The sequence below is a fragment of the Hippoglossus stenolepis genome, chromosome 12 (assembly GCF_022539355.2).
Source record: "Hippoglossus stenolepis isolate QCI-W04-F060 chromosome 12, HSTE1.2, whole genome shotgun sequence".
Lineage (NCBI taxonomy): Eukaryota > Metazoa > Chordata > Actinopteri > Pleuronectiformes > Pleuronectidae > Hippoglossus > Hippoglossus stenolepis.
Window position 1 is genome coordinate 16,297,623 of NC_061494.1, and position 26,322 is coordinate 16,323,944.

The window sequence follows — 26,322 nt, forward strand, 5'->3', positions numbered from 1 at the left end:
AATAAAATTGGTTTGTTTTCTTAATTTGTGAGAGAGTCTATTTAGAAATCATTTGTTCTTAAGTTTCTTAAAAGTTAAATTAAATTAGAATGTAAAAATGACGGGTTAATATTCTGTTAAATAAATAAATATTTGGATGTTAATGGGTGAATTTCTTAACTGCGGAGAGAGCCAGGCTACTTCTCCCTGCTCCCAGTCTTTATGCTAAGCTAAGCTAATCACCTCCCAGCTCAAGCTCAGATATTAGTTTTGCGATCTTGTTAAAAAGCAATTTTGAACTAAACAATGTTGTTGATGTGTTTAATGTAAAACAGACGTGGCTGTAAATCACCAGTTAATTGCTATTTAATCTTAGAGAAATCGTTTTTTCACATCTCATAATGTTTTTGTTTGTCTTTTGCAGATAGCAGATATTTTTGTCACTGCCCTGAATCAAGACCTGATCCAATTTGAGCTGAAAACTGACGTTCGCATTATTGTCTACATGACTCAGCAAACTCTGGGTAAGTTTGTTTGTAATCTCGGCTCCTGATCCCGGCACAGCTGGACCAGTGTAATATTTAGATTTGAAAACCTTTGCAGCTCCATAAAAAAATCATGCTTACAAAAAAAGGCCTGCGGCTTAAATTATGCCAGTTAAGTACAGTATGTCAACACATCCATTTATTCTGTTCGATGATGTGAAAAACAAAAGCCACATATCTTTCCTCGGGATGATTTGACACAGAGTTCCACCCAAACGCTGAAAAAAACATTGAAACAAGGCAAAAGACGACAGCATTCCCTGAGTGAGATTCATATCATACTCTATGTCACAGGATTTTAATATCCTTCGCCGTCTATCACTCCTGCACCTGAGGCTGTAAGATGGCAGCTCACTTCGAAGGCAGCCGATCAATGGCGTGATTGACAAAGAAGGCGTTTGGTATGCACTGCTGGAAATCAAGCGGGTCATCATGTCTTTAGCATATTGCCAAAACGTGTCGATCAACCCCGCGTGGCTTTACCCTTTCCATCCTCCAACGGATCTGTCTTCATTTGTGTCTGCATACAAAGGTCTGGGTTGCCTTTAAAATGATCCAGAAAGGTCATCGACTTCACAGGCTTCTCTGGGAAGGAGAGAAAGATGGGCGGGGAGGGGGAAATATTGCGTCTCAGCATTTAAAAAGCCATGACTATGCATAAGCTCACCTGCACGCTGAACCCCAGGGAGAGGCGGCGGACCTCCTAAAGGTTCCTTTTAATACCCAGAGGGGATAACGTGCAGAGAGCTGCTCTTCAAACTGTGCCGTCAGTTGTTACATGGCATGGGATAATACACGTAATCTCCCTGAAATAAGACATGGCTTAGGGAAAAAAAATTGAAAAGGGGTTTTAACACATTTGTCTTGGTTTGTAAATGTGACGCGTGTTTGACATGTTTGCCTTTCAGCACCACTTGTGGATTCAAACGCCATCCACAGTGGCTCGGCCATGCTGATGCTGCTCTCCGTGGTATTCGTTGGCGTCGCCGCGTTCTTCATCTACAAGTTCAAAAGGTCTGTTTGTTTTGATTAGAAAGCAAACTGTACTGAATACAACTTCAGATCTCAATGTTGAAATCCTTCTCCTCTTGCTCAGGAAAATCCCTTGGATCCACGTCCAGACTGAGGACAGCCACGAGAAGGAACCGGAGGTGATCAGCACGGTCGGTCAGAACGACAACTTGTCCAAAGTGAAGCTCAGCGATTTTTCGGCTCCGAAAGAGCTCATGGCAAAAGATCTGGAGGCCAGAAGCAGAGGTACATCACCTCTACACACTTTTTAACTATTACTGTATATATTACTAAAGGATCATTATTATTGATACAGTTAGAGTTGTTCTGACACCGTTATCCCTTCATGATTCCAATACCTGGACTTTGTGTATTGGTTAACACTGAGTACTGATCTGATACCAGTGCATTTATAAAAAAAAACTAAGAACTTGTATAACATATTTAATCAGCTGTAGGCTCCTCCCCCTGCGTGGAGTGATGATTACCATCATTGTTGTTTGTTCTCGAAACTGAAGACTTTTATACGGTTCATGTCGCCGTTTTACTTACACTACTGTCAACCGCATTCTAATGTAGTGCCCAATTAAATTCAGAGCAAATTTTTTATATTAATTTACTGTAGCAATGCATTGTTTTCAGTGGAGTTAAAAGAAATCACAAAAAACATGCGCAAGTTTTATTGTGAAAAAGTGTAAAATAAAATAATAATAAAAAATTGAATTAAATCCTAAGAGTTCCCTTTAGAATTCACAAATAGTAAAGCTATATAAAATCTAAATACTCTAGTACAGTGCATGTACTTCATGAGTAAATATACTGTTATGTTTGAAGTCAATGTACAGTATTTTAAGAAAATATGACAGCAGCTGTGAAGCAGGCTTAATGCCAAGTGTAAATTATACACAGAGCATTTATACCAGTGTGCTCCTCAGACACACTAATACGGGATTTAAGGGATGACTGTCACCGGAGGAGAATGATGCTGATTAACATTTTACTGCCCCAAAACACATCACATCAAAACAGCATCTGTTTTGAATACAATTTAACTGTATTTGGTTTAGTCATAAAAACACAACTACGTCTCGGTCTTATTTAAAGGATGCAAAGGGCTCCTCTGTGACCGAGGATACATTGAAATATAACTCACAGCTGAGATTCTGGAACGGATGCAGCATGTCACTTTTTGGGGGGGCAAATTGCACAGCTCGCGCACAACTGCAGCATCTGCACAGTCACCAGGCGTCATGGTGACAAGTGAACTTTCTGATCGTTATGCCTGACATCCGCCGTGATGTCTTTCAGATGAGAGGCATTCGGTCCCTGCAGACGCTGGGGGGATATTTGACAAAAGTAGCATTGCAGTGCTCCTGACACAGATGTGTGGGCTACAGGCCTTTTTTTCTGGTCACTCAGCACTTTGGCCATTCCTCATCCCTCAGCTGTTTCCACCTTCCCAAGTCCTTGCTGATCTGAAACAAATTAACTCGGTTTCGGCTGCTTTCAGAAGTGTTTATTTGCAAAAGGGCAGGAGCAGCAAGAGACCTTTGATTTGGAGCCTCGGTAGATTAAATGAATTTACTACCTGCTGTTTAAAGATTTCATTAATATTCTGAAGCGTGGCTTCATTCTCATGCTGTCTGACTTTGGCAGCGTTACAAAGGCTCCCTCAAAACTTCAATCCCTTTTAGAAGTGTACAATTTAGCTAACTGTTTTCAAATGAGCTCACTAGTGCAGGTCACTGTCCACTCATGGCACAATTACCAGTAATCATTATTTCTCACTAGTGTATTGGGAGTAGATTGACATGTAGATTTAAAACACGCCTTGTCTAAACACAATATTGTCCTCCTGTGAATTGCAGTTTATTTTATGAAGTATTTTCATCAGGTCTTGCTCCAGCCTCTGGAAACATGCCCCCTACCAGAGGGAAAAAACACTAACCAGTTTTAATTTAATCAATGTCCGGGTTCAGTGATTTTATGTGTTCTCATTTTAGTCCAAATGGCTTCACAAGCTCTAAGAAGAAGAAGAAAAACCTGTTAGTCGTCCATAGTTGACACGACTCAGCTTCAGGCTGTGAAGACACGTCCAAATAGTCCAAATTCACGAAGGTTAAAATGAAGATTTGGAGATTTAATGCAGGATTTGACAGATTGAAATGAAAATTGGACGTAAAGTAAATTAAGTTTAGGATCTTAATTTGGGTTAATACCAGATGGTTCTGAATGATTAACACGACGGCTCACACGTTTGCAGGTCAGATGAAATGGGAAATAAATAAGCTGTGAACAAAAAGGTCAGGATTCTTCTGTATGATGAATTGCACCAGACAGGAGGTCATCAGAACAGGTCCACCCAGAAATAGAAGTCTTTAAATGAAGTCCGTGAAATCAAATCTTGAGCTATTTCTATCAGTCTCTCATTACACTACCCACAATGCTCATGTGCTGAGAGGAAGTCAACTTTTTTTGAATTCATCCACTCGATAAGAATTACTCCTAAGATCTAAAGAGAAGACGTTGGATGTTAAAAGTGTAAGATGTAAAATCAAGTTACTTCTACTTACCAGCTCATAAATGATGAGTCTTACTCAGTGATAATTATTCACCAAAAAAACTTTGTAATCAACCCTTTTATTTGTGGAAAAAGCTTAGAGCAGTTTTACTAACTATGTTTAGGTATTTTTATAGTACTATAATCATAATGGCCTAATCATAATGTATCGAATGACGATGGGACGCTCGTGAACAAGAGAATGAATCTGCGGCTCCCTTTTGGTTTTATGGATCCTAATAATGAGTTTCAGTCAAAAGCAAATTTCTAACAACCCACTGTGCATCACTTTCTCAGCCCCTAAACAGCAGAGAGTCACAGTCAGGAGATATCTGCTGAACATAGTGGAGCATTTAACAGCCAAATATCAAGCTATTTCCCTCAGGAAACCAAAACCATACATAAAATATATGACTTAAATTCATCGTCCAGAAACGCAACTAAATGAATGTTACTGCAATGAAATGAAAACTGTTTCCGCAAAATAATCAGTTCTTGCATTTTCAATATATCCAGTGTCGATTAACATATGAAATATATAGATTGGGAGGAAATGGATAAAAAAATAAAGGCAAACTGGAGCGAGAAAGAAATTCTGCTGCTGGTAGATGAGGATCATCAGAGAAATGTTTGAAATGTGCCAAACATGAGTCAGTGTCTTCGTGCTGTAGCATCTAAATTTACTTTGAAGTTTTAGAGCAAACAGTAATAATAAGAAATTGAATGAAGAGTCTGTTTGTTTTATTTCAAAGTCTATCTTACCTTTTGCCTTTTCACACTCTGATTGTGACACAAACAACATAGATTGAAGTCTTTAATTATGCTCCATATGCTCACTAATCATATTTTCTTTAACAAATCTGAACCGATCTCTACTTTGTTGGGGATAATGAGTTGTAGCTACAAACACAAAGCAACATTTTGTGACGTCACTGTGGAGTCGCCCCATTGTTATAGATGTTACAGTGCAGTTAAAAATAAGTGGGGTTAGTAAGGGCGGATCCAGATGGGGGCACTGGCCCCAGCTGAAATCTGATTGGCCACTGAAGGGCCCTATCCTCTCAGTCTAAGAAGAAGTCACTTACTAATGATACTAACAATCAAATTTTATTGTGTGAGCTTTTTTCAAGTACACAATTTTCTAAATATATTCGATGATGTGTGGCTTTGCTCGAAGATATAGAGCTAACCTTGCTGAACCAGGAATAGTGCATGGACTCTGTGTAAATTGTGGCCCCTTTATGACCCACAATTGACAAAAACCATAGATCCGCCACTGGAGGTTAGTGTTGTGGTCCTGGCAAAACATTTCAGAGTCAACGTTACACTTCATTAACAATCCCGCCAAGTTTGAAGTTGATGGGATGAGCGGTTGTTGAGAAGGACAGACAAAGATCTCCTGATTTATGAGTATGATGCAGCTCTGTACAAATGCCTCCATTTAAACTTGTGACACAATCGAAAGATGAAAATGTCACCTTTTGAAAAAGCCAGTGTCTGCACAATCTGAACGACCCCTCTTGTCACAGCGGCTCCATCTTATCGGGGCCTCCCATCAGCAGCTCACGCATGCTCGGATCGGCCATGTTCCTTTGTTGAAACAACAGGGGGCTTTTCAACCAAGATGCCTGGGTGATGAATTTATAATTCGGTGTAAAAACACGCAACAAAAAACCATTTGATCTTCAAGTGAAACGATTAGAGAAATCTAGATTGAATTTTTCGCTTGTTTGATTGATGTTTAAAAGCAGTTATTACTTCACTCCAAATTCAAGTGTCACGGAGATGAAGCCAAAATATCTCAGAGGCTGGAAACGTGTCATGTGCATGTGGAGGCGAAGGAGTTCGACTGTCCCTGTATTCAGTGTTTTCTAATTATGTTTGCATGTTTTTCAGGAGGAATTGGAAGAAACATGGAGAGAATTGTAACGAGGGAATTTCCAAACTGTACTAATGTCTAAGTAAGGACAGATTGTTGTGGCACGATTGTGCTGAGATAGTTTGCTTTTGTCTGCATTGTTTTTTTATTTATTTATTTCACGATGATAGCTGCTATCGTTCAAAGTCATGTTTTTAACGCACATGGATAGAATAAGTAAGTATGTAGTTTAAAAAACCTGAAGAAGATTAATACGTCGAACCAGAGACCTCTAGTTCGAGGGCGGTGAATTTGCGGAAATTGGCCAATAACAGCCACAGCGCCCGGCACAAAACGTCCAATTAACATCAGGGATCCCTCGTTCTTTACCGCCGCCACGGATGTGACATTACTAATTTGGGTGTTTTATGAATATTCAGCCGATACTGACAATTTACTTCGCTCCCTGTGACATCAGTGTGGTTCTTTTATTAGGATAATATGAGGGTAGGAGGCTGAGTCACTGAAATTAAATTGACAATGGGTTGGGTGAAAATATTGATGCAATGTAGATGAGAAAAGGTTTGGAGAGAAAGAATGTGAAGGTTTATCTGCATAAGTTTAATGAATTAGCTTTGAATTCAATTGAAATTTCATGAGCTTGTCAATATTTATAATAAACTTTATTATAATGATAATATTAGGCCTTTATATTACTATACAGGGCTTACACCGATAAAAAATATAAAAGTAAAAGTTGTCACTGAAGAGAAGACATGTTGTGCCAAATCCATATGAAAGAAATATAATTAATAGGCCATTTTAGGTTCAGTCATTATCGCGATATGACACTTTTAACTCACTCAGAGTAAATTCTGGATGAACATTAACATTTACTGCCTGATAACTAGAGGTCTTTGAGTTGTAAATATAATGAATATATGTAAAAATGTCAAAATCGGACTAATGTGAATGTGAAAGAAGGAAATGTGTAGTTTGGTTTTTGATGGATGGTACATGACAGAAAGCATCATGTATGGACATATGAGGGTCTGGCAACTTGTATATAGAAAGAGATGGGATGTAAATGTATACAGTAGCTCCATTCTACTTTATTGTAAAGTCAAACCACCGAACACAGAAGTATGTGTCCACGACCTTCAGCTGTATGTCCTTTTTTATTTTGTATTTTTTACAGTAGCATGCCCTAATTATCTGTGATAAAAGACTTTCCATTAACTTAGGGTGAGCGAGTACTGTATATATATATATATATATATATAAATATATATCATGGTGATTTTAAAGTTTACACATTACACAAATTATTAACACACCCTGTCTAATAGTGCAGTCGTGCAATTGCCAAAAGAGTTGTGCATGATCTATGATATTGTTCCTTTTTGTCAATGATAAGAAACATCGTGTTGTTTTGAATCATATTTCTTACTGTGAACAAATGGCCATTTTGAAATTGTTCAAAAATAAATGTATTTTTATATGGAACCCTGTTTTTTTTTTCATCTTTTCCATCACATGCACCCACAGTGACACTTTGCAGACTTTCAGATTTCAATATGGTTCTGGCTTTTGTTTCCTGAGCAGAGTGATGCAGAAGCAGCCTTTTTTCTGGCCTGTCAGCGGATGAGAAATGGCCGCGTCGTCGTGACCATAAACCTGGAAACAAATGGGCTCATGAAGCTTTGTTTTTACAACACAGCGGCGGCCTTATCTGAAACGCAGGTGCCTGGTAGCAGACAGTGTATCACCGCTGCAAACCACTTTTAATGATCCCAAAGAGGCTCTGAGGCAGGATTTAATGGACAGAAGTGTGATAACACCCATGTGAAGATTCCCATCTGACACCTAGACCGAGCTTCGTTTTAGCCGCATCGCTCCGTCACTCAAGTTTACCGTTTACAGGCGGTTGCTATTTAATGGGAACAATTACCGCGGCTGTAGTCGAGTGATGAGACACAGGATTTTGCAAAGAAGAATTTTCTGGCTTTAGAACTTTAAAGTACTGCACATTAACGTGGCAAAGTGACACTGAGGTTGGAGGACAGGATTGAGCGGTTGATTGGCTGAAACGAGTCCTCGCAGACACACACACACACACGAGTGCGGCAGCGACCAGGCCCTTGCTTCTCTGTTTTGCATTTTGTTTGCCACTTCAGCAGCTTCATATCACACACACCAATCTTCATCACTCCAGCAGCCATCCGCGCCCCGAGAGTCTTATTCTTGCTCCTGCTCTCAGTCTGAATTAACACCAAGGCCTCTCTCTAACTGCCCTGGGATGTTCGGCGGTGCACAATCAAATTGAACGGTGACAATCACTAATGGATGATTCGCTGCAGCCAGACACTGTAATGTAGCACTCAATGAAAGGAAACATGCTCATCAATTTCACACTGTGGCTAACACAATATTGCTGTGGGTTATTGTTGTGGGACATTTTTCATTCAAGGTGCTACCCAGTCTGGGAAAATCTTCCTTGATTGTGTGCGCGTGTGTGTGTGTGTGGGTGTCGATTTCCCGGGGAGGAGATAATTAATTTGTAGCACAGTGGGAGAGTTGAGCAACGAGCCCATTAGAATCACTCCAGGCTACTTGGTGCTTTTCAGTGTCCTCCCGCTCAGTCCCACTGCCATGAAAACGGCTCCACTGAAACTTTGCACCTTGATAACTTGTTAGAGGCGGAGCAGAAAAAGCACAAATACAACAAAGTGAAAGAGTCGGTCTGACGAAGCTTCAGTTGAGGTGGAGTCGAGCAGTTTTGGCCTTCATGAAGTCGATTGATGGACTAAATCAAAAGTCTAACGCAACTAAAAGCCGCAGCCAAACGGATCGAAGAAGACGGCAAACATGAGCTGTTCGTGCTTCTAGAAATGAGTGAGTTCAACCAGCCACGCAGCGTCAATGCTGTGTTTCTGCTTTATTCCGCAACCAAGGTTACTTTTTGCAAGATCAGATGAAAAACACAGTAACAACCCACTGATTAAACACGTCACTTGTAATGAACGACTCGTCTGGCCTCTTTGAGAAATGGAGAATACTGCAGTTCACATTTCTAACATTTCATTTTTCTGCTAGTAAAGACATAGTTTCAAGTAACTTGAAATAGAAAAAAAAAATAAAAAGCATCATGCAAATATGTTCACAATCATATTCACATTGATTGATTAGTGGGACAACAGAAAGAATTGAGTTAAATAAATGTCGAGCACCAAGTAAAAACTCCTCTGATGTATCGGTGTGGGGAGACAGAGTTCATCTGATCGTGAGCACAAGTTTATTTATGCTCCGGGCTCAAATGGAGGATTGGAGGGAAGAAGTATGGAGCGGCCTCTAGTCAATTTGTCTTCCTGACATATGATGCTGACAACACTTAAAACGAAAAGTTTGATGAAGAAAAACTTCAGTACTTATCCCAAAGAGACAGCGGCTGACCAAAGCTGTGTGTGTAGGCTGAGGCTTATTGACAGGAGATACGTCTTTCTCTATCGGCGCGTCCCTCGCAGCCAAGGAGGACGAACAAATCTGCACCCTTTTGTCCACCGCGTCCTCTGGGGGAACCCAGAACAGACCGCAGGGCTCCTTGTGCTTTCACTGTAAACTGAGAGGAGAAGCCATGTGGAGCTGCTCGTGTCCTCGTGGTTAATGCGAACAGGCGAAAATAAATAAAACATTGCAGCCAACCTGGTGTAGTTATATGTGAGGGCGCCACAACCTTCACAGTGAGATCAGTTCAAAGAAAACAACAAAAAAACACATCAGACATTTTGGATCTGAGCCCAAGCTGCAGTCTCTAAATCTAGCAGTGAATAAACCTTGAACTAATGACTAATTAAAATTGGCACTTTTATTTTTGTTTTCTTTTTCTTGCTGCATCACCACAGAAGAGTTCGCTGCCGCACAATGTGGCGTCCCTAACGCAGAGGAAATAAACATCATATCAAACATTGTTCTCCTAGAAACCAGAATGTACAAGAAAATGCTCCCGGCAACAAATGAACATGAAGCGCAAGTTTAAAAAGTCACGGCTTTTGTTTGCCTGTAAATCAAATCAAATGTAAGGCTGCTGCCGCGGCTCTAATCCATATGCATGATTTAGATTAGAAGATTTGCGCATAATCTGTTTTAAAGTGGGTTTAACATTTTGTTCCAGTGCCACTAAAACAACTTTAGTCTCCTAAACAAGAGGGATTGCTCCGTTTCTCATCTACGCTCTACACCTACTCTCATCCTGTGTTGGTGTATTGTTGTTATGACGTGTGTAACATTCGGAGCAGCAGAGAGACAGACTTGATGGAATACACAGATCTGGGACTAGAGGCCCCCCTCCTTCATCTCCTGGATATTGCAAGCTTTCATTTGATGAGAATGTGCTGATAAGATTAACTGATTGTACAGAGCTTAATGAATCTGCTTCCCTCACTGTCTTAACTCCGATAAGCTACTTCCACATAGTTAAACAAAGTAAACTTCACAAACACGAGCCCCACAGAGCAGGAATAAAAGCATAGATATTATTACACATCACTTCTGTCCCCCAGTTTGACATTTTCATATTTGAGCAGACGCAGCCGTAACGCAGCTGAGACAAATAACTTTTACCCCCTCCATTATGGATGTTATTATTTACATAAAAAGATCAATGTCCTTGCAAAAATACAAGTATTTTCAGTCAAAAAGTGTCCCCCTTTTTTTTTTTTTTCTTCCAAGAAGCGAGTATAAATCTGTACAGTCTCCTCGGAGGGATTAGGCAGCACAGTGTGAACTGGTCCATCCATGCATGGGTAGCAAAACACTCGAGACTATTCATTGTGACCGTGGTTTCATAGCTTGCTGGAAGTAACTGCCAAAGAAGATGTATTGCTTTTGAGTCGGTCATAGACTCTCAACATTAAAACACATGGGGCGCTTCATCAGAGAGCTTGATGTCTGTGTGAGATGGCAGGTACCCTGGCGAGGGAGAAGAAAGGGGAGAAAAAAGACAGGAGGAATTTTATGTAGCCATTTGCATGCGGGTGTATTTTCTTATTTATTTTTTTTGCAGGCAAACACATTTATCTTGGATGGGTCGATTGTTTAGCTGCGGGTGGAGGTAAATCAGCTGGAACCTCATAGATATTTCTTGATGAAAATGCTTTCACCACTCCGCTACTTTCCTGATGCACTAATTATTTTATTGGGTCAAATAATTCACCCAGACATTTCATCACTTTAGCTCGCACTTGATTCTGCTTCACTTACCTGTGAATACTAATACCTCACTATGTCAAACTCAGGCTGGCAAATAAGTACAGCGCACAGTAATGACTGTATCTTGGCAACTTGAATGATAACACAAGGGGAGGACGAGTCGCATCAGCGCTTCACAACAAGCGGAAACCTGGTTTATATTTGCAAAGTTTACAGAAAACAGATTTTCCCTGTTAGTATCTGGCGATTCACAGGGTTTTATTTGTATTTACTGCCACAAATCCAACACAAAGGAGATGAATGAAATGTTTGTGACGATCAGAGCATTAAAACGATTTGGAACTTCCAGTGGTTAATAACAGTGATGCTGCACTTCCTAGTCTGGTGGATGATGAATTGCTGATTTGTTTTTTTGTTTCCTTCTCACTTGTTTGTGTAAGAATCAAATATTTGTATTCGGTTGTACCCACAGACTGTTTATAAAGATTGATGACGTGACAGGTCCCTGAAGTGAAGCCAAAAGAGTCTCAATTGCCCCCTGGTGGCGGTGCTGCTGTAAAGGTCATAAATCCCTCCTCCATGTCAAATAACTAATCTCCTTTGTTTCTGTCACATTAGGTCACACTGAGGTATGTCCAAGTGCTCATTATTCCTGTAAGCCTGGTTTTTATTAGTTATTTCACGCTTTAAAAAACAGGATCACACTTCATGATTGACAGCTGAGACCGACTTGTGATTGGTCGAGAGCGTGCTGCCGCGGCTCCATCCCCCCCGATTCCAACTCGATTGTGAAGGATGGTGGTGTTTGTATCCGGGATATTTAGGTTTAATTTCTGTATAATGAGAGGAAGTGGAGACGTGTCGTCCGTCTGTATATACAGTCTGTGGGTGTACCTAATAATATGGCAGCAGAGTTTATTAAAGGTGGAAAAGTACAGGAGAAAAGAATCTTGAATTTATTCTGATGAACAATTTCCATTGCTTCCTCACAGTAAGTGGTTAAATCTTTGCAATATAAAAAGCCGAACCAGTGCACAGAATGATGACGACTACATTAACACACAGACACACACAGCATCACTGCTTCTGCAACTTTGGAAGAAAAAGTCCAAACGAAATCAACTTCAATTTAGCCAAATGGGAAATGGAGTGAAAATTCAAATTGCTTTTAGGTTTTCACCCTGAACGTTTTTTTTTACAGGAACAACAACAAACAGTTCACATTGCATTCTACAGATGATCAAGGGAAATGAGTAAATTGTTCCAGGGAAGACGTGCCGATGTTGAATTTTCAAAAAATACGATTTCATTTCCCCCAAAAAATCTGTCGGAACACGTAATGAAATTTCACGCGACTCCACTGTGATGGTGCGGCAGTAGATATCACATGGATATCTCTTTATCTCAAAACCTGGGGAAGTAAAACCTCGACCGCCAGATTCCACCAAAACTAAATTACATTGGTGTTGAACATTGGAGCTTTTTTCGAGCGTTTTATGACCAGTTGCCAAGATACTGGTCGGTTGGAAAACTACAGACTGACTGAAAGAATACGACAAACAACCTTGACTTTCCAAACAATCTGAATAAAGCCTGTGTATTCCTGAGGTGTGCCTGTAGCTTTAAAAGGAGAAAAATAACTGGATACCTCTGCTTTTTGAGTCCAGCTGTACATCCACATGATCCAGTGGAGTCAGCTTGTCCCCCTCGGGGTCTGGGACGGCGATGGAGGTCACTGTCGGGATGACCTCTTGTTCTTTGTCAGGCTGCTCCGCTGTGTATGTGTTGATGCCGGGAAACTTCCTGCAGGCCGTGCAGGGGAGGAAGAAAAAAGGAAAAGAAGCAGATTTTTTATTTAAAAAAGGCAACTTAATGGAAACCTGCCATCAGGTCTGTTTCACTAATGTTTTCACTAAGCATAATGTGTCATGTGCTATTTTTAACCGGCAAAGGATGGGAGAGGATCGCCTGAAAGCTGGAAACTGGGGCATTTTGCGTTCCACTGGGCATTGCTCTCTCACTTTCATATTGTTCACCTCAGTTTTCAATCAATTTTTCATTCCCTCAGATGCACCCCCCCCCCCCCTCCTCCTCCTCCAATTCTTGCTTAAAACCAACATCTTGCATTTCTAATTTCAGATTCTCCCCCCCTGTGATTTTGCAGCCGCAGCTGGTGCTGTGACATCTGAGGCAGCTTTAGAGACTCAACGTTGATTTCTTAATGTAGTAATTATAATCCAAAAAGTTAACGTTAAGTGGTCTTTTACTTTGTAATGAGTAAAAAAAAAAAATTCCCAAAAACTACCCACAGAGTGAAGCGTTCCCCCGGTGACTGACGTGGGATTACCTGCGGCGGAGGATGCTATTTACTGTATGTCCCTCACTGTATAATATATGTTGTCTCAGGACTTATCTCCTCAACCTTCCCTGCCATTCTGCAGAGGATGCCTCACCTTGAATGGCTGTGTTTAGCATTTCCGAAAGGTCAACCCTCACATTGTCAGATAGATGAATATTGATAACTGCAGGACTATGACACCCATTCAGCTCTCTGGGAGAATTGATTAGGCTGTCATTCCCTGTAATATTCTGCAGATTGAGACAGAGGGGAATCGTCTTATTCCTCAAGCTATTATTGCGCCGCGGATGACCATAACTGAGAGATATATGGAGTCTGGATACTTCTGGAAACTTTTAGGAGTTCAGCAGCGAGGTGCTTGCTTGTAGATAATGGGGCCGACTCTATATAAGGCCATTATGCAAATGGAAACACACGCCGTGCACACACACACACACACACATACACACACACACACACACACACACACAAATAAAACAGCAGTTACATTATCTTATTGTTGATATTCTCGACGATGTGCTTTCACACCTATCTAGCTGTTTTCCCCAGCGGCTGTGCTCAGTGGGTGCTTACAATATATCACATCCAGTATATACTGTACCTTTTAAACGTATATATTACAAACACAGCCAATCCCATCAGCACGACGGAAACGAGCAGGATGACTGCAGTGCCGCTGTGGCTGCTATCGCTGCTGTCCACAAGAGGAGCTTTGAAGGAGAAAGAGTGAAAGAGAAAATGAGAGCACATTCAGGGCAAATGCTTTTTTTTTTTTCATCTTATATGGATATAAATTATATAATAATCCTATTATGCAACAGAGGAGAATCATCGCTGTCTTTGACGATGTTTGAGAGTCATGAGCAGGAGAGCTGATGTCCAATAAACACTTAGTCGTTTAACCTCTGCAGAGGAGGTTATGTTTCCAGATCAGGGGCCAGATCGAAGAAATTATTTTTGATTTTCTCTAACACTGCGAGATAGGCTCGTTTTTTTTTCACTGTATCTCCCAGGGAGTAATTCATTGATCTAAAAATCTGGCATATTTAGAGCTCTGATATCTATGAGTGTGTGCAATTTGGTACAGATCCAGATAAAAATCCATATCTAGTGAATTTAAATGCAGTGTTTAAAGAGGACTGTTGGGCCTTGGTGGGGGTGCGTACTCCACTTCTATTTTGGAATTTGGATTTCGTCAGTAAAATGTCCAAAAGATAGTGAAAAACATCCATTATTTATAAGTTGACTTTTGGTATTTATCAATTTGTCAAACCACTTATTGATAATCATAGATAGTTACAACTTAAAACAGCAAATTCTCACATTTGAGGAGGTGGAACCAGTAAACATTGTCATTTATGCTGATAAAGTAGATTATTAAATAGTTGCTGATAGATTTTCTTTCAGCTGCTTTAACTATTAACTGATTTCAGCACTAAGTGAGTGTAAAATACATCTAAAATATTAAGAATGGGCAGCAATGGAACATGCAAAAAGAAGTGCCATTCTAGTTCTTTAGGGGTTAGATTAGGCTACTTTATGTCAGCGGGAAAATCCACTCGGTGCCATTACTCCTGTCCATGGAGTCCTGGATACATATATTAAAAGTAGTTTATTTCCTTGCAGACCTGCTATTCATCTTTATCTCCAGACTGGAAGACTTGCACAATGTGTGGCCTAAAATAAGAGACAACCACTCAAAAGGCACCGCTTTCCCCCAAAAATGGCTCGGGCTAACATTAGGTATTTCAGGTAAGTGTGGGGCAGACACGGCAGACTCACCCGGAGACAGCCGCGTGGCATACGCGTTCACCTGCACCCCCGGCTTGAGTGTGAACTGGACGAGGTCCTGGTTCAGAGCACTTAGCAGAACCTGAGAAAGCTACGAGGAGGAGTGACAGAGCAGAGAGGACCGTGTTAGCCGCGGCTGCACAGCAATATTCCACAGTCATCAATATTTCATCCGCGAGTCATTTCTTCCAACAGCCTAAATTATGAATCGGAATTTTTTCCCTCTTTCTAAAGAGGTGCAAATGTTGATATGACACAAGGAAAAACCAAACCTGCTGCACAGAAACAGCAGCAGTCTATTAAACGGCGACGGAAACCTTATCAGGAGGAAAAAGGGCGGCGGGCTTATGGTGCGGAGGTGACATTTAACAAAATGAATCCTGCTATTTCTACCGCAGGGGAACTCCTCGGGTTTACCTATTTTCAACACAACATGATTAAGTGATGTTAAAGTTCAGTGAGTCCGTGCTATTGTAAATCAAAGGATGCCCTCATATAGTAAAATTTCACTTTTTTATTTTCCTCCCTGAAGGGCCACCTGTTTTTCACACCTTGATGAAGCAGTCATTTAACAAGAGAGCAAAACGCCTTCCTGGAGCCTATTTGAGTCCTTAGCAATGCCTCACTAATTCCATCTCGCTCTTTCTAAAATCTTTCCACTGGTTAAAATTAGACTGCTCCACACAGTATGAATAATTACTTTTTGTTCTAGTGGCATATCAGGGTCAGTAAATCTATTACACATTTTAATAAGCTGCTTCACACACATACACACACACACACACGCACACACATTCACTCGGTGCATCCACATTACAAGTCATTCACAGGAGATGAGAACAGTGAACTGAAGATTTATTACCCTATTGTCTGTGAGGTTCTGCCAGGTAATCAGACAGGCTTTAGATAAATACATCTCTTTAATTCCCAATCCAGGCCGCCTGCCCCAGTTTGTCTCCCTCCCCGATGCTGCCAATTATATGATGCATCAATGTAATTAAATACCTATTAACTTAGTTCAAGACTGACTATGAGCCAGCAAAATGATGTTTACTTGTGATACATCGAGGTCCTATCCGTTATGATGAATAAATGAGCCTGTCTCGCTGGTGCTTTAAAAAATGGCTCTGGTTAATTGCTTTGTTTACATGTTGAGCAGCTCGATAAGGGATCAACTGTGAAGATCCAGGAATCTTATTTTATTCTAAGAAAAATAATAACAGCCACGAAGCAACGGTGGCTGGAGACGATTATGGCCACGTTATTATCTGAAGGTTTATGCAAGTGTCTCAACTCCTGAGAGGTGTCCTACACTGAGACACTGAAGGATTCTGTGCTTTTACGTGGGAGGACAGTGCCCTCTGGTGTCCACATTGTGCGTTGCTCTGTCAACGGTATTGGAACACAAAGCGCATGGGGACACTGGGAACATTAAGCCATTTAGCACTTAAGCGATAAAGACATAAAATCATTTCAGAGAGGTTGAGCGTCTGTGAAACAAATGAGTGCAATTAGGGGGAAAAGAGGGGGAGGAAAACAACCCTGAAGGAACAAGAGAAGTTTGTGTTGCAGGTTTAAACTATTGTGAAATCCAGAATAAGGCAGAATTCAGTGGCAGTTGTTTGTTTTTGAGGTTTAATCTAGAATCTAGAAAGTGAGTGAGAGGTTTTTAAGCATTTTATGAGCTGAGATCTTATCTACCTGCATGACATTAACATATTGCTCCTCTTCTCTGTATTTTCACTTAATGAACCAGTCCAGAGGTTGTTTTTTGTTGCATTTTTTACCCCAATTACAACAAAAAACCGTACAGTCTTCATTACCGCTGACACCACTACCTCCCCACCATGCGGCCTGTGGAGTCCATTCATTTCACCCTGGTATGAAAACACATCCGTGGAGACTTAAAACTCGGCCAACTTTGATAATTCATCACGGCGAGTTTCACGTCTGCATTTATTTTTGTCAAAGTTAACCTTATTGTTGCGTGGCAATGGAGCGCAGACTTCCTAAATCAAGCTGCACTTAAAACTGTGTTACCGCGCAACGATAATGTTACTTTGACAAATGTAAATGCAGACGTGAGGCTCATTGTGATGTATTACCTCACCCAAACCAGCCTGAAGACTCCACAAGTGGATTTTCACCCCAGACTGAAATGAACGGAAACCAGTGGCTGCCAGGAAGGAAACATTAACTGTATGTGAAATGCAAAAGAATTTGATCAAATTTATATATGATGATGAAAATTACAGTTGATCGGCCTCATGTGTCAGTGATATTGTATCTGAGATAAAGGAGGAAAATGCCTGGGATATAAAAATGTAACAGATACTTGCACAGATCGCGGTACACACCCACTATAATACTATTTGCACAACAAAGAGGCAGTGAAATTAAGATGTAAACTTTTCTTGGAAACATCTCTGGAACATATGCATGCTTCAAAAACAATCCTCCTACACCTCCAGGTCAGAGACGACTTTAGTAAATAAGCTAAACTGATGCACATGAGATTAAAGACAACAAACATTAAATATCCTGGTGATTATATACCGGAACACACAAATCCAAAAGGCAACTCCACTGTTCACGAGTTCAGTCAGACAACTCCCGTTTGAAATATTTATTGCAGCAGCAGAAGTGAGAGTTTGGTGTCTCTGCTCCAACTGATCATTGAATTTCGTAGAATGTGGTAAGATGAGCAAATGTCTTTGACTCCCCTGTCGGAGCCTGCAGGTGGAGGCCGGGCCTCTGCAGGAGCTGAATCGACAGGCGATACTGAAGCAGGGCAGCAGGGGCATTGACGAGCAAGGGGAGCGATGGGAAATCTCTGCAGCTTGAACAGACTGCCGGGTTGTGGAGAGCGAGGCACGTGTCACATGATTAGAGCAGCGCAGCTCGAGTTGTCTGAACCTGAACTCGCTCACAACCTGTGACAAGCGTCGCTCCATATAATTGAGCGTGACTGCAGAGCTATATACAGTTCTGCAATAAGAGGTTACAATGGAAAAAACAAGTGAGGGTTGTGGGGATTTGTTCTTTTTTAAACAAAAAGATTTCGAAATAGAAGAAAATATTCGCAGAGCTTCATTGCTCTTTAGTTGCGATATACAGGATCGAAGTCCCTGATAAACTCATGACACAGGACGATTATCTTTTAGGGAAACTAACAAGAACGCTGTCAGGCAGGAGGCTGAAGAGAAAACTCTCCAACTGGTCTACAGCCGTTAATAAAATTAAGGAGAAAGTCAACTTTGATTGGACTATGATAGGAATAATATGTGATATAATGAAAAAAAGACCAACTACGTGTCTATAACATGTAACTAACCTTATAAGTCACTTAAAACTTACGTTTCTGTGCAAGTATTGTGTTTTTTTCACATGAACCCACTCGATAATAAAGCTTCAAAACTCATTGTAGCCTTCAAGCGAGAGAGCAGTGTTCAAACATCATAAAATATGTTCCCTTTTTAATACAACAGCAGCTCAAAGTCATAACTCAGTAGCATTGTGTGACACTCTAAAGTAAAGAACATGTTCTCCAGGGACGTTCTCTCTCTCTCCGGAGCCTCTCAACCCATTCAGCTCACTTTTATGCCGCTTTAATTACACACGGAACACAACATAGTGGCGAGCATCTGCCAGGGGCCATTAAAACCGATTTGATGAGACGGTACCTGATCAAGGTGCGCCCACTTTTCACCCGCGGCTCCGTCTCTTGACCTCCTCTCAGGCACGATAAATACCTCCGCCGTGGTCGGTAAACCTGGCAGCACGGTGACCAGGAGCTGATCCGCGCTGATTCCCGTGACCTTTAATAAAGAACAACAGAAACTCATTAAACAGGGTTTTGATTGGAAATGTTTGGGGACGACATTCTACGATTTGGGCCTTGAGGTATGATTCTTGGGGTGGGGGGTGTTGCCTGTATAAATGAGTACATACTGCAGCCTTTCTGCTTCACGTATCATTTGCCTAAGTACCAGCCTCTGTCCAGATGTGATGCACAGATCAACGGAAACCTGCAAGTGCAGTTTGACAGTCTTCGGTGAAGGCCAATGCTTTTAGTGCATTTACGCCATAAGCAGAGGTCTGCTGTCAGTTTCCAGGTGTAAACCCGGGTAATATCTGACAAGACAGAAGGTCAAAGTGAATGTTTCATACTGAGGGCCAGTGTAGGTTATATATAGAGCTCAGTGTTCTGCTCTTTTTCATAACCTGCTGCTTTCCTGACATCCCTCTATGTGTCTAGGAGGGAAACGCAGATGCACTTAACCACGGTGGGCTCACGTTACTTGAGGCTTCTTCAAAGCACCGGCGTTCGTTTTCTTGGAAAGCAAATGGCAGCTGTAGTAGCATTGATGTTATTGCACTTTATTATTTTGACAAGTTCATCTGAAACTGTGCGGTTCATAATGATTGTGGGTGATGTGCTACAGATGGGAGACAAATAAATGGAAAAAAAACAACATGAAGTCTCTCAGTTAGATGTTGTTACATGTTGAGCCTCCAACAACATCTCAATTTCTTTCTTCTCATTGATTCTCCAAGTGTCTGAATTCTACAAACAAACAAAAATGGGCCAAAACATATTTTCTCTTTTTGCATTTTGAGGACAGCGCAAAATATCACGTAGGCGTTGATCTGGGTTGAGATCCGGAATCTGAAGTCTGTTTGTGATGGGTTGATGAAGCCTGTGCCACAGCTCAGCCATGGCTCCAGGTTCCCCTTGTGTCTCTGTGTTTCACCCTGTCCTCCACAGTGTCTCCTCCTCCCATCTGTCTGTGTATGACCCAGTTGCAATGTCCAACCTCTGAGCCCTTTATGCACACTTCCCTTAAAGGTTTAGTGTGTAGGATTTAGTGACATCTAGTGGTGGAGTTAAATGTTGCAGCAGAATAACCCTCACTTCACCCTCCCCTAATTATTTAAGAATAACCTCTCGTCAACTGTAATTAATAGGCCTGGACCTTGATGTCAGGCAGTCGCTCCCTCAAGCACTTTGGCTGTGAACAAAGTAAACAACATAAAATAAAAAGTCCCAAACTTGCCAAAGCTGTGCCATTCCTGTTTATTTGAGCCCTTGAAGCCTCTCTGGAGTCTGTGAGGGTTCAGGGTTTGAGTCCTTTGAGTGGACATTGGGATTGAGCCGATGTTTTGTGTGGGTGCAGCTTCACTCTCTTGATCAAACTCCACTCTTGGCCCTGATCTACTCATCACCAGCGGTGTAAGAACTCCAGCCACCCATCGCCATGTTGGCAGGAATACCACGGTGGCAGCTAAACTCTCAGCCACTTAAGTGTTCATTCTGATGATTTGTGTCCTTGCTGCCAGGACCTCCGCGGCAAACGGCCTTCTCCTCTGCCACGCCGCGTCCACTAGTGACCTACAGCAACACCTGCCTGTCTCCAACTCAGAGATTCAGATCTAACCACCAAACTAAAGACATTTAATGAACCACCACTAAACCATATCTAGTGCGCCTGGGTCTGTCAAAATGGAACGCAGCAGCCGTGTTGAAGAACTGAGGTTTTAAAAGCAACCGTGTTGAAAGTGTTTGGCTTGGGACGTGTAGATACATCACGATACACATCGTCTCCAAAAGCTCCACCATGACTTTTCCCCACACTGGATACAAGAAGAAAAGACGCATCTGCATTTGTTATGACTGCACTCTTCAGCCTTTTCCTTTCATTTGTCACCCAGAGCACAGAGGTGAACAACTAATTACACAGCAAGGGAGGTTAAGGGAACTGCAAGCAATGAAGTGCAACACTTGACACAAGGCCGCATGCATACATTACAAAAGCAGCATAACCAGACAACGAAATGTCATCGTCTCAGTACACAGAGACTCGAGCTTTTCTCTCCAGGCTGGTGCAGAGCTCCTAATTGCCACGACGAGCTCCTCTGGAGTTTGGGTCAATTCTTATTATGCCTGAGTGTTTTATAGGAGCAGCTCGCAGCTGAAGAACTGACCTGAACCATGGAGCTCTTCACCACTCGGCAGATATCCTCCCTCCACTCAGACACCCCAGGGTTCAGCTCGTCCAAATTAGAAGAGAAGGCCAAGACATGTGACCGGAAATAATCTGAAATAGATAGAAATTAAATTCAGCTAATGTACGTCTTCTTTCTGGACTCGTTATGTGGAAATAACAGCTTAATTATGTTGTGGGGGTTGTAAGCAGAGTCAATCCTCTACCTTAATGGTGAGAGCAAAACAACTTTAATAATAAATAATAAGAAAGAAAGAAAATGTTTACATACATTAAGAAAATATAATTGAATGTATAAATGTGTGTTTGTGATTGTTCAAGCTATTGTCAGAACACAAAATTATAATTAAGGGCAAAGTTTTTATAATGTTCTTGACCATGAAAATATCACCTCAATAAAAAATGTTGCACCAACTTAAAGAAAAACTTGGAAAAACACAATGAATTAAGTTTTGTCAACTTAAAGTTAGAAATTTTGTTATTATAACGTATTAACTTTAGGTTAAACAAAAATGTAATTCATTATTGTGTCAACAAGTAATTCTTAAATTTTCATTTCTTTGTGTCCTTGAGCTTTCAGCAAATCATGTGACATTCATCTGCTAATTGAAATTTGGTCACACTCTGATACATAAGCTTATACAACTACTCTTACAGCATGATGCTAATAAGACAAAACAATTTCAATTACAACAACATCTCTATTATCAGCCATAGTGTGAAGATAAACCAAGTAAGAAGTAATTTAGTGCTTCTAACACACAAAGCTGACTCCTTAGCTTTCCCTGTGTTATATCAAGAAACTGTTTAAGTGTGGTGAGTAAAGTAAAATGAGAATATGTGGTTCACCGTAAACTGCTACAGTCATTTGGTCCTGATGGACAGTGTTTCCAACTGAAGCCTGAACGGTGACCGTGTAACGTCCCTCTTTAGAGAAAGTCAAAGACATCGTTCCGTCCAGGGTCACAACAGGCTAAAGAGAGGGGGGGGGGGAAGCAAGAGATTTGCTATGACTCATGAGTCTATCATTTCATTCAGGAAATTGAAAGTGTGGCTGAGAATAAGAAATTAAGGTTTACCTCAGTTTTGTTATCTAACCACCAGTAGTAGATGACTGTTCCCACGTTGCTGGGCCATAGCAGCGTGGTGAGGTTCACAGCTTTGCTCTTCACGACCACTGAAGGAGCCGAGAGCTGGACCTGTTCGAGCTGACCTGTAAGAGAGAGAACACAAAAACTCACAACTTCTGTTAAAATCTCTTACATGAGACGGAAAAATCCTGCCTCCAGGATGCTGAGACTTTAAGCCGAAGACATGTATGAGGCGAAAAAAAATTTGGCACAACATCGACTATGTGGAACACAGTGATGATATGGAGAGATGGTGGAGAAGTTGTTGTTTGACAAGTGCCTGTGGATAGTTTGATGCTTTTTGCTGCCATAAAAGTGTCACCATTGGATTCCATTATAATGAGGTGAATTCAAACTGACAAACGCCGCTCTTCTCTGTCAATGAGGAAACAACAAACAGGCGTCTTTCATGCCTACGCATTGTGAGTGAGTGACACTCAAAGCTTTGGATGGAGAACTCGAATGGAGTCTCTCTTTAATGAGCCCATTTGAAGTTCCAGAGGAGTCATGAGCACATTCGCCCTGTTTCCTATCATTTTTTTTTTTCCAAGGGCAGAAAAGTTGAAGTATTTTTGACCTATTTTGAGGCTTCTGCATCTCACAGTCTCTGATCAGCTGTGATAAAGGATCAAGACGAAAGCTTATAATGTATTCTTCCTTTGATGTTAACAAAAATAGTTTGTTTCAGACAAGATCAACTTCTCATGTGGCTGAAAATACGCACTCACGTCAGTTGATTAAATGCACATATGCAGACGATGAGCAACTGTTTCATAGTGATGATGCTGATGATAATTTTAGAGAGGAAAAAAAGCTCATTTCATATTTTCACATCAAAATAATTTGGTCATACATTTTATATCTTTGACAGGCTTTTATTGAGACTCACAGGAGATGTGCAGGTAGAGTGTCACCCTGTCAAAGCCCAGCGTGTTGCTCGCTGTAGCAGAAACGTGATAGATGCCAACTTTGTTGTAGATGTGCTTGATGCCGTCATCGATGGAGCTTATGTTAACGTAGGATATGGCCGTCCCATCTCCAAAGTCCACTGTTACACTCGTCGTGGAGCCCAGACCCTTCACAAAGAAAACAATATACTGTCACTCACACTGTGGCCCCAATTGTCTGTCAGTTTCCTGGCTGATGCACATCAGAGGGCATTTTCCATAATATCTTCAGGAATGAGGTCAAGTGGCAAATCATGTAACTGAATATTTATTTGACATGCTGGTGCTTCAGTCACTGTGCCACATACACACCAGACACAAAGGCATGCTGCCCTGTTCCCTGTAATACACACTACTGTTGCTTGTTTTGAGTGAAGTAAGCACCTCTTCCAAAAAGACCAAGAAGGTGACATTCTTCCCCAGGGTTGCAACCAGTGTTCCCTCACTGGTGAAGAGCTGAAGGCCCCTGGGGGCCTTACTGGGACACCTCTGTCGCCTGGGGCTGTACTTCAGCAGAGTTCCTTCGGTGCAGTTGTTAGACAAGGCCTTGCGATATCTGGAGTTGGTTAAAGACAAAGAGGAACATTACACGAGTGAATAAACAGACTTCTGTCATGCATACAACAATTCATATAGCAGGTGCACGAACAGGAAAACATTTTTTCTGAAGTATAAAAAAAATATGCATGGCTGCTTGTCATTTTTCATCTGTTCTGAAGGTTATCAACCATGCATGGATTATGTGTGGTGCGCAATAACAACAGTGTTCCGACATAATAGCAGGTTTTCAAGAGAGCTGAGCTTAAATGTAACCAAGGGCATTTACGGCTCCCTCTGCCCGTGTGCGCACAAACGAGTCAGGTACCCTGTGGTGTTGAGGAAACTGTCCCCAGTGACGCAGTCCCTCACTGTCGCTGAGGGAACGAACCAGAAAGCCGGAGAGCAGCTCCCATCAAACTGCCTCTCAAACCCATAGTCACTGTGTCACAAACACAGAAAAAGATACGCAAGGGTGTTATCAAGATTAGTTATCATTTATTTAAAATATCAACTTTTACCTGAGTCACACGCATTAAGTGCATGTTTACACTGAACAGAGGTGTTCCAATGCTGGAGAAATCATAACAGAGCTGTCCGGAGTATTCGAGAGTTGATGGTTTATGCACCAAACCTCTGAAGCAGAAAAAAGCATCGCTTGTGTTTACACTGACTGTAATTACACCTTGGCAAAGTCAGAGGGAACACTCATATTTCTTTCATGGCGATCAGGGAAACAGTCTCAGGAGCCAGAGTTGCAAAAGTTTAATGAGTCTTTTAGTGATAAAGTGGTGTTAAGCATGTGATAGAAGAGCCAGTGCTGATTATTTAGCACCTTGAAAGACAGATGAAAGAAAGTATGACACAGAGTGGAGTGACGAGCATGAAGTCCTGACTTGAGGCAACACTTCGTGAGGTCGTCGTAAAGGAGCACAGAGCGAATCATCAGTGTTATTGTTAAGGTAAATCTAGTCCGGTGCACGTGATGTAGGAATAAACATAAAGCAGTGACTGATTATTATTACATTATTAAATAAAATCAGCAACATTCATATTGTGTTGATATGATCCATGAGCAGAACTATTTTATCAAATTGTGTTGTTAAAAATTGATAATGATAAAAATGTTAGTTTTTTTCAGTTATGTCTTATGATTTGTTCTGATTACTTTAGACATATTTGCAATGTTGTGGTATATATATAAATATACACACAATATGGCAATACTGTATGTGCTATATATGTATGTAAACACACACACACACACACACACACTTGTGATGAAAAACTGTGACATTGATTAAACCAGAAATCTTATGTTACAAAATAAGCTAAGACTGTTATTGGAGATGTGGTTGTGACAAACTTCCTTCCTCAGCGCCAACAATCTAACAGGAATCAGAATAACACGTGGTGAATTATAAAACATTCTTCAAACAACTCGTCTTGTTGTGCCTTAGGTTTGCTTCACAGACTCTGCCTCTGGAGATTGATAAAGTGTTGTGCATTGGATTTAATGAAGTGAAAGGAGGAGCTGCAGAGCAGGGAACTCACCACTCAAAGTCCGCCTCTGTGCACGGGCAAGACTCTGACATCTGGGAAATATACTGATCTCTGGCCTTGACACATCGAACGTTTGTTTTAAGTTTTTGGAGGATTCTCTTCATTCCCATGATGCACACTTCCCCCTGTGATGAATAATGCATCATAAACATTTCAGAGATTCTTTTCTTTTATTGTACGACTGTATAAAGGAAATTCACTTGAGTTTAATCAATGAGTGGATGTTCAGCAGTCAAGTAGCAGCGAGACCCTCTTACCTCACTGTGCAGCTGCCACGTCAGATAATCCTCAGATGTGCATCGGTGTTGAAAAATGGACCGGAAGTCAATTTTGACAAGTTGCCACTCGGACCGATGACTGAAATGTCCAAATATTCTGCACAAACAAGAAAAAATGGTCATGTGTTTGTGGAAGATTTGAGAAGAAAAGGTTGTGAAACTCCTTTTTTCTCACAAGAAAGCAAATGAAACCCTTTCAAACCAAGATCAGACTAATTCAAGAATATTCATGTACACTTCTAAGTCTTCATCAGAGTAATATATAATTACCACTGCAGTAATTAACTAAGTAGAACCACATGAGCTCTATGGCTCTGTCATTTACTTACGTCATTATGAGGGTGTCCTCTCCAGGCTCCCCCAGCACCCCGTCAACGTAGAGCGGAGAGGAGGTGAAGCTATATTTGTCCCAGTTTCTGCCCTCATCAAAACTCAGCCTGAGGGACAGAGCAACGGTTGAATCACAGTCAGACTCGCCACAAATAGAGCTGAATTCAGCACGAGAAAGCCTCAGCAGGAAGGCAGTCTCGCTTCTTGTTTTGAAGATTGAG

At 41.2% G+C, this 26,322-nt stretch overlaps 2 protein-coding genes across 2 annotated transcripts in view; one reads left to right on the plus strand and one right to left on the minus strand.

The window, feature by feature from the left end:
* Window positions 1-7,459, plus strand: part of sorcs3b (sortilin related VPS10 domain containing receptor 3b) — a 42,199-nt gene extending 34,740 nt beyond the window's left edge. The window contains exons 24-27 of the mRNA XM_035173473.2: window positions 404-503; window positions 1,433-1,538; window positions 1,621-1,781; window positions 5,992-7,459. Of these exons, the coding sequence (XP_035029364.1) occupies window positions 404-503; window positions 1,433-1,538; window positions 1,621-1,781; window positions 5,992-6,056 (432 nt within the window). The 3' untranslated portion in view covers window positions 6,057-7,459. The remainder of the gene's footprint in view (window positions 1-403; window positions 504-1,432; window positions 1,539-1,620; window positions 1,782-5,991) is intronic.
* A 1,408-nt stretch (window positions 7,460-8,867) lies between these two features.
* The window catches only part of LOC118119516 (VPS10 domain-containing receptor SorCS1), a 47,478-nt gene continuing 30,023 nt past the window's right edge, over window positions 8,868-26,322 (minus strand). Inside the window, exons 14-27 of the mRNA XM_035173598.2 lie at window positions 26,101-26,208; window positions 25,751-25,868; window positions 25,485-25,618; window positions 24,259-24,372; window positions 23,778-23,949; window positions 23,336-23,522; window positions 22,396-22,529; window positions 22,166-22,289; window positions 21,297-21,409; window positions 18,995-19,129; window positions 15,303-15,402; window positions 14,122-14,230; window positions 12,810-12,964; window positions 8,868-10,921 (exon numbers count right to left, since the gene is read on the minus strand). Coding sequence (XP_035029489.1) covers window positions 10,863-10,921; window positions 12,810-12,964; window positions 14,122-14,230; window positions 15,303-15,402; window positions 18,995-19,129; window positions 21,297-21,409; window positions 22,166-22,289; window positions 22,396-22,529; window positions 23,336-23,522; window positions 23,778-23,949; window positions 24,259-24,372; window positions 25,485-25,618; window positions 25,751-25,868; window positions 26,101-26,208 — 1,762 coding nt within the window. The 3' untranslated portion in view covers window positions 8,868-10,862. The remainder of the gene's footprint in view (window positions 10,922-12,809; window positions 12,965-14,121; window positions 14,231-15,302; window positions 15,403-18,994; window positions 19,130-21,296; window positions 21,410-22,165; window positions 22,290-22,395; window positions 22,530-23,335; window positions 23,523-23,777; window positions 23,950-24,258; window positions 24,373-25,484; window positions 25,619-25,750; window positions 25,869-26,100; window positions 26,209-26,322) is intronic.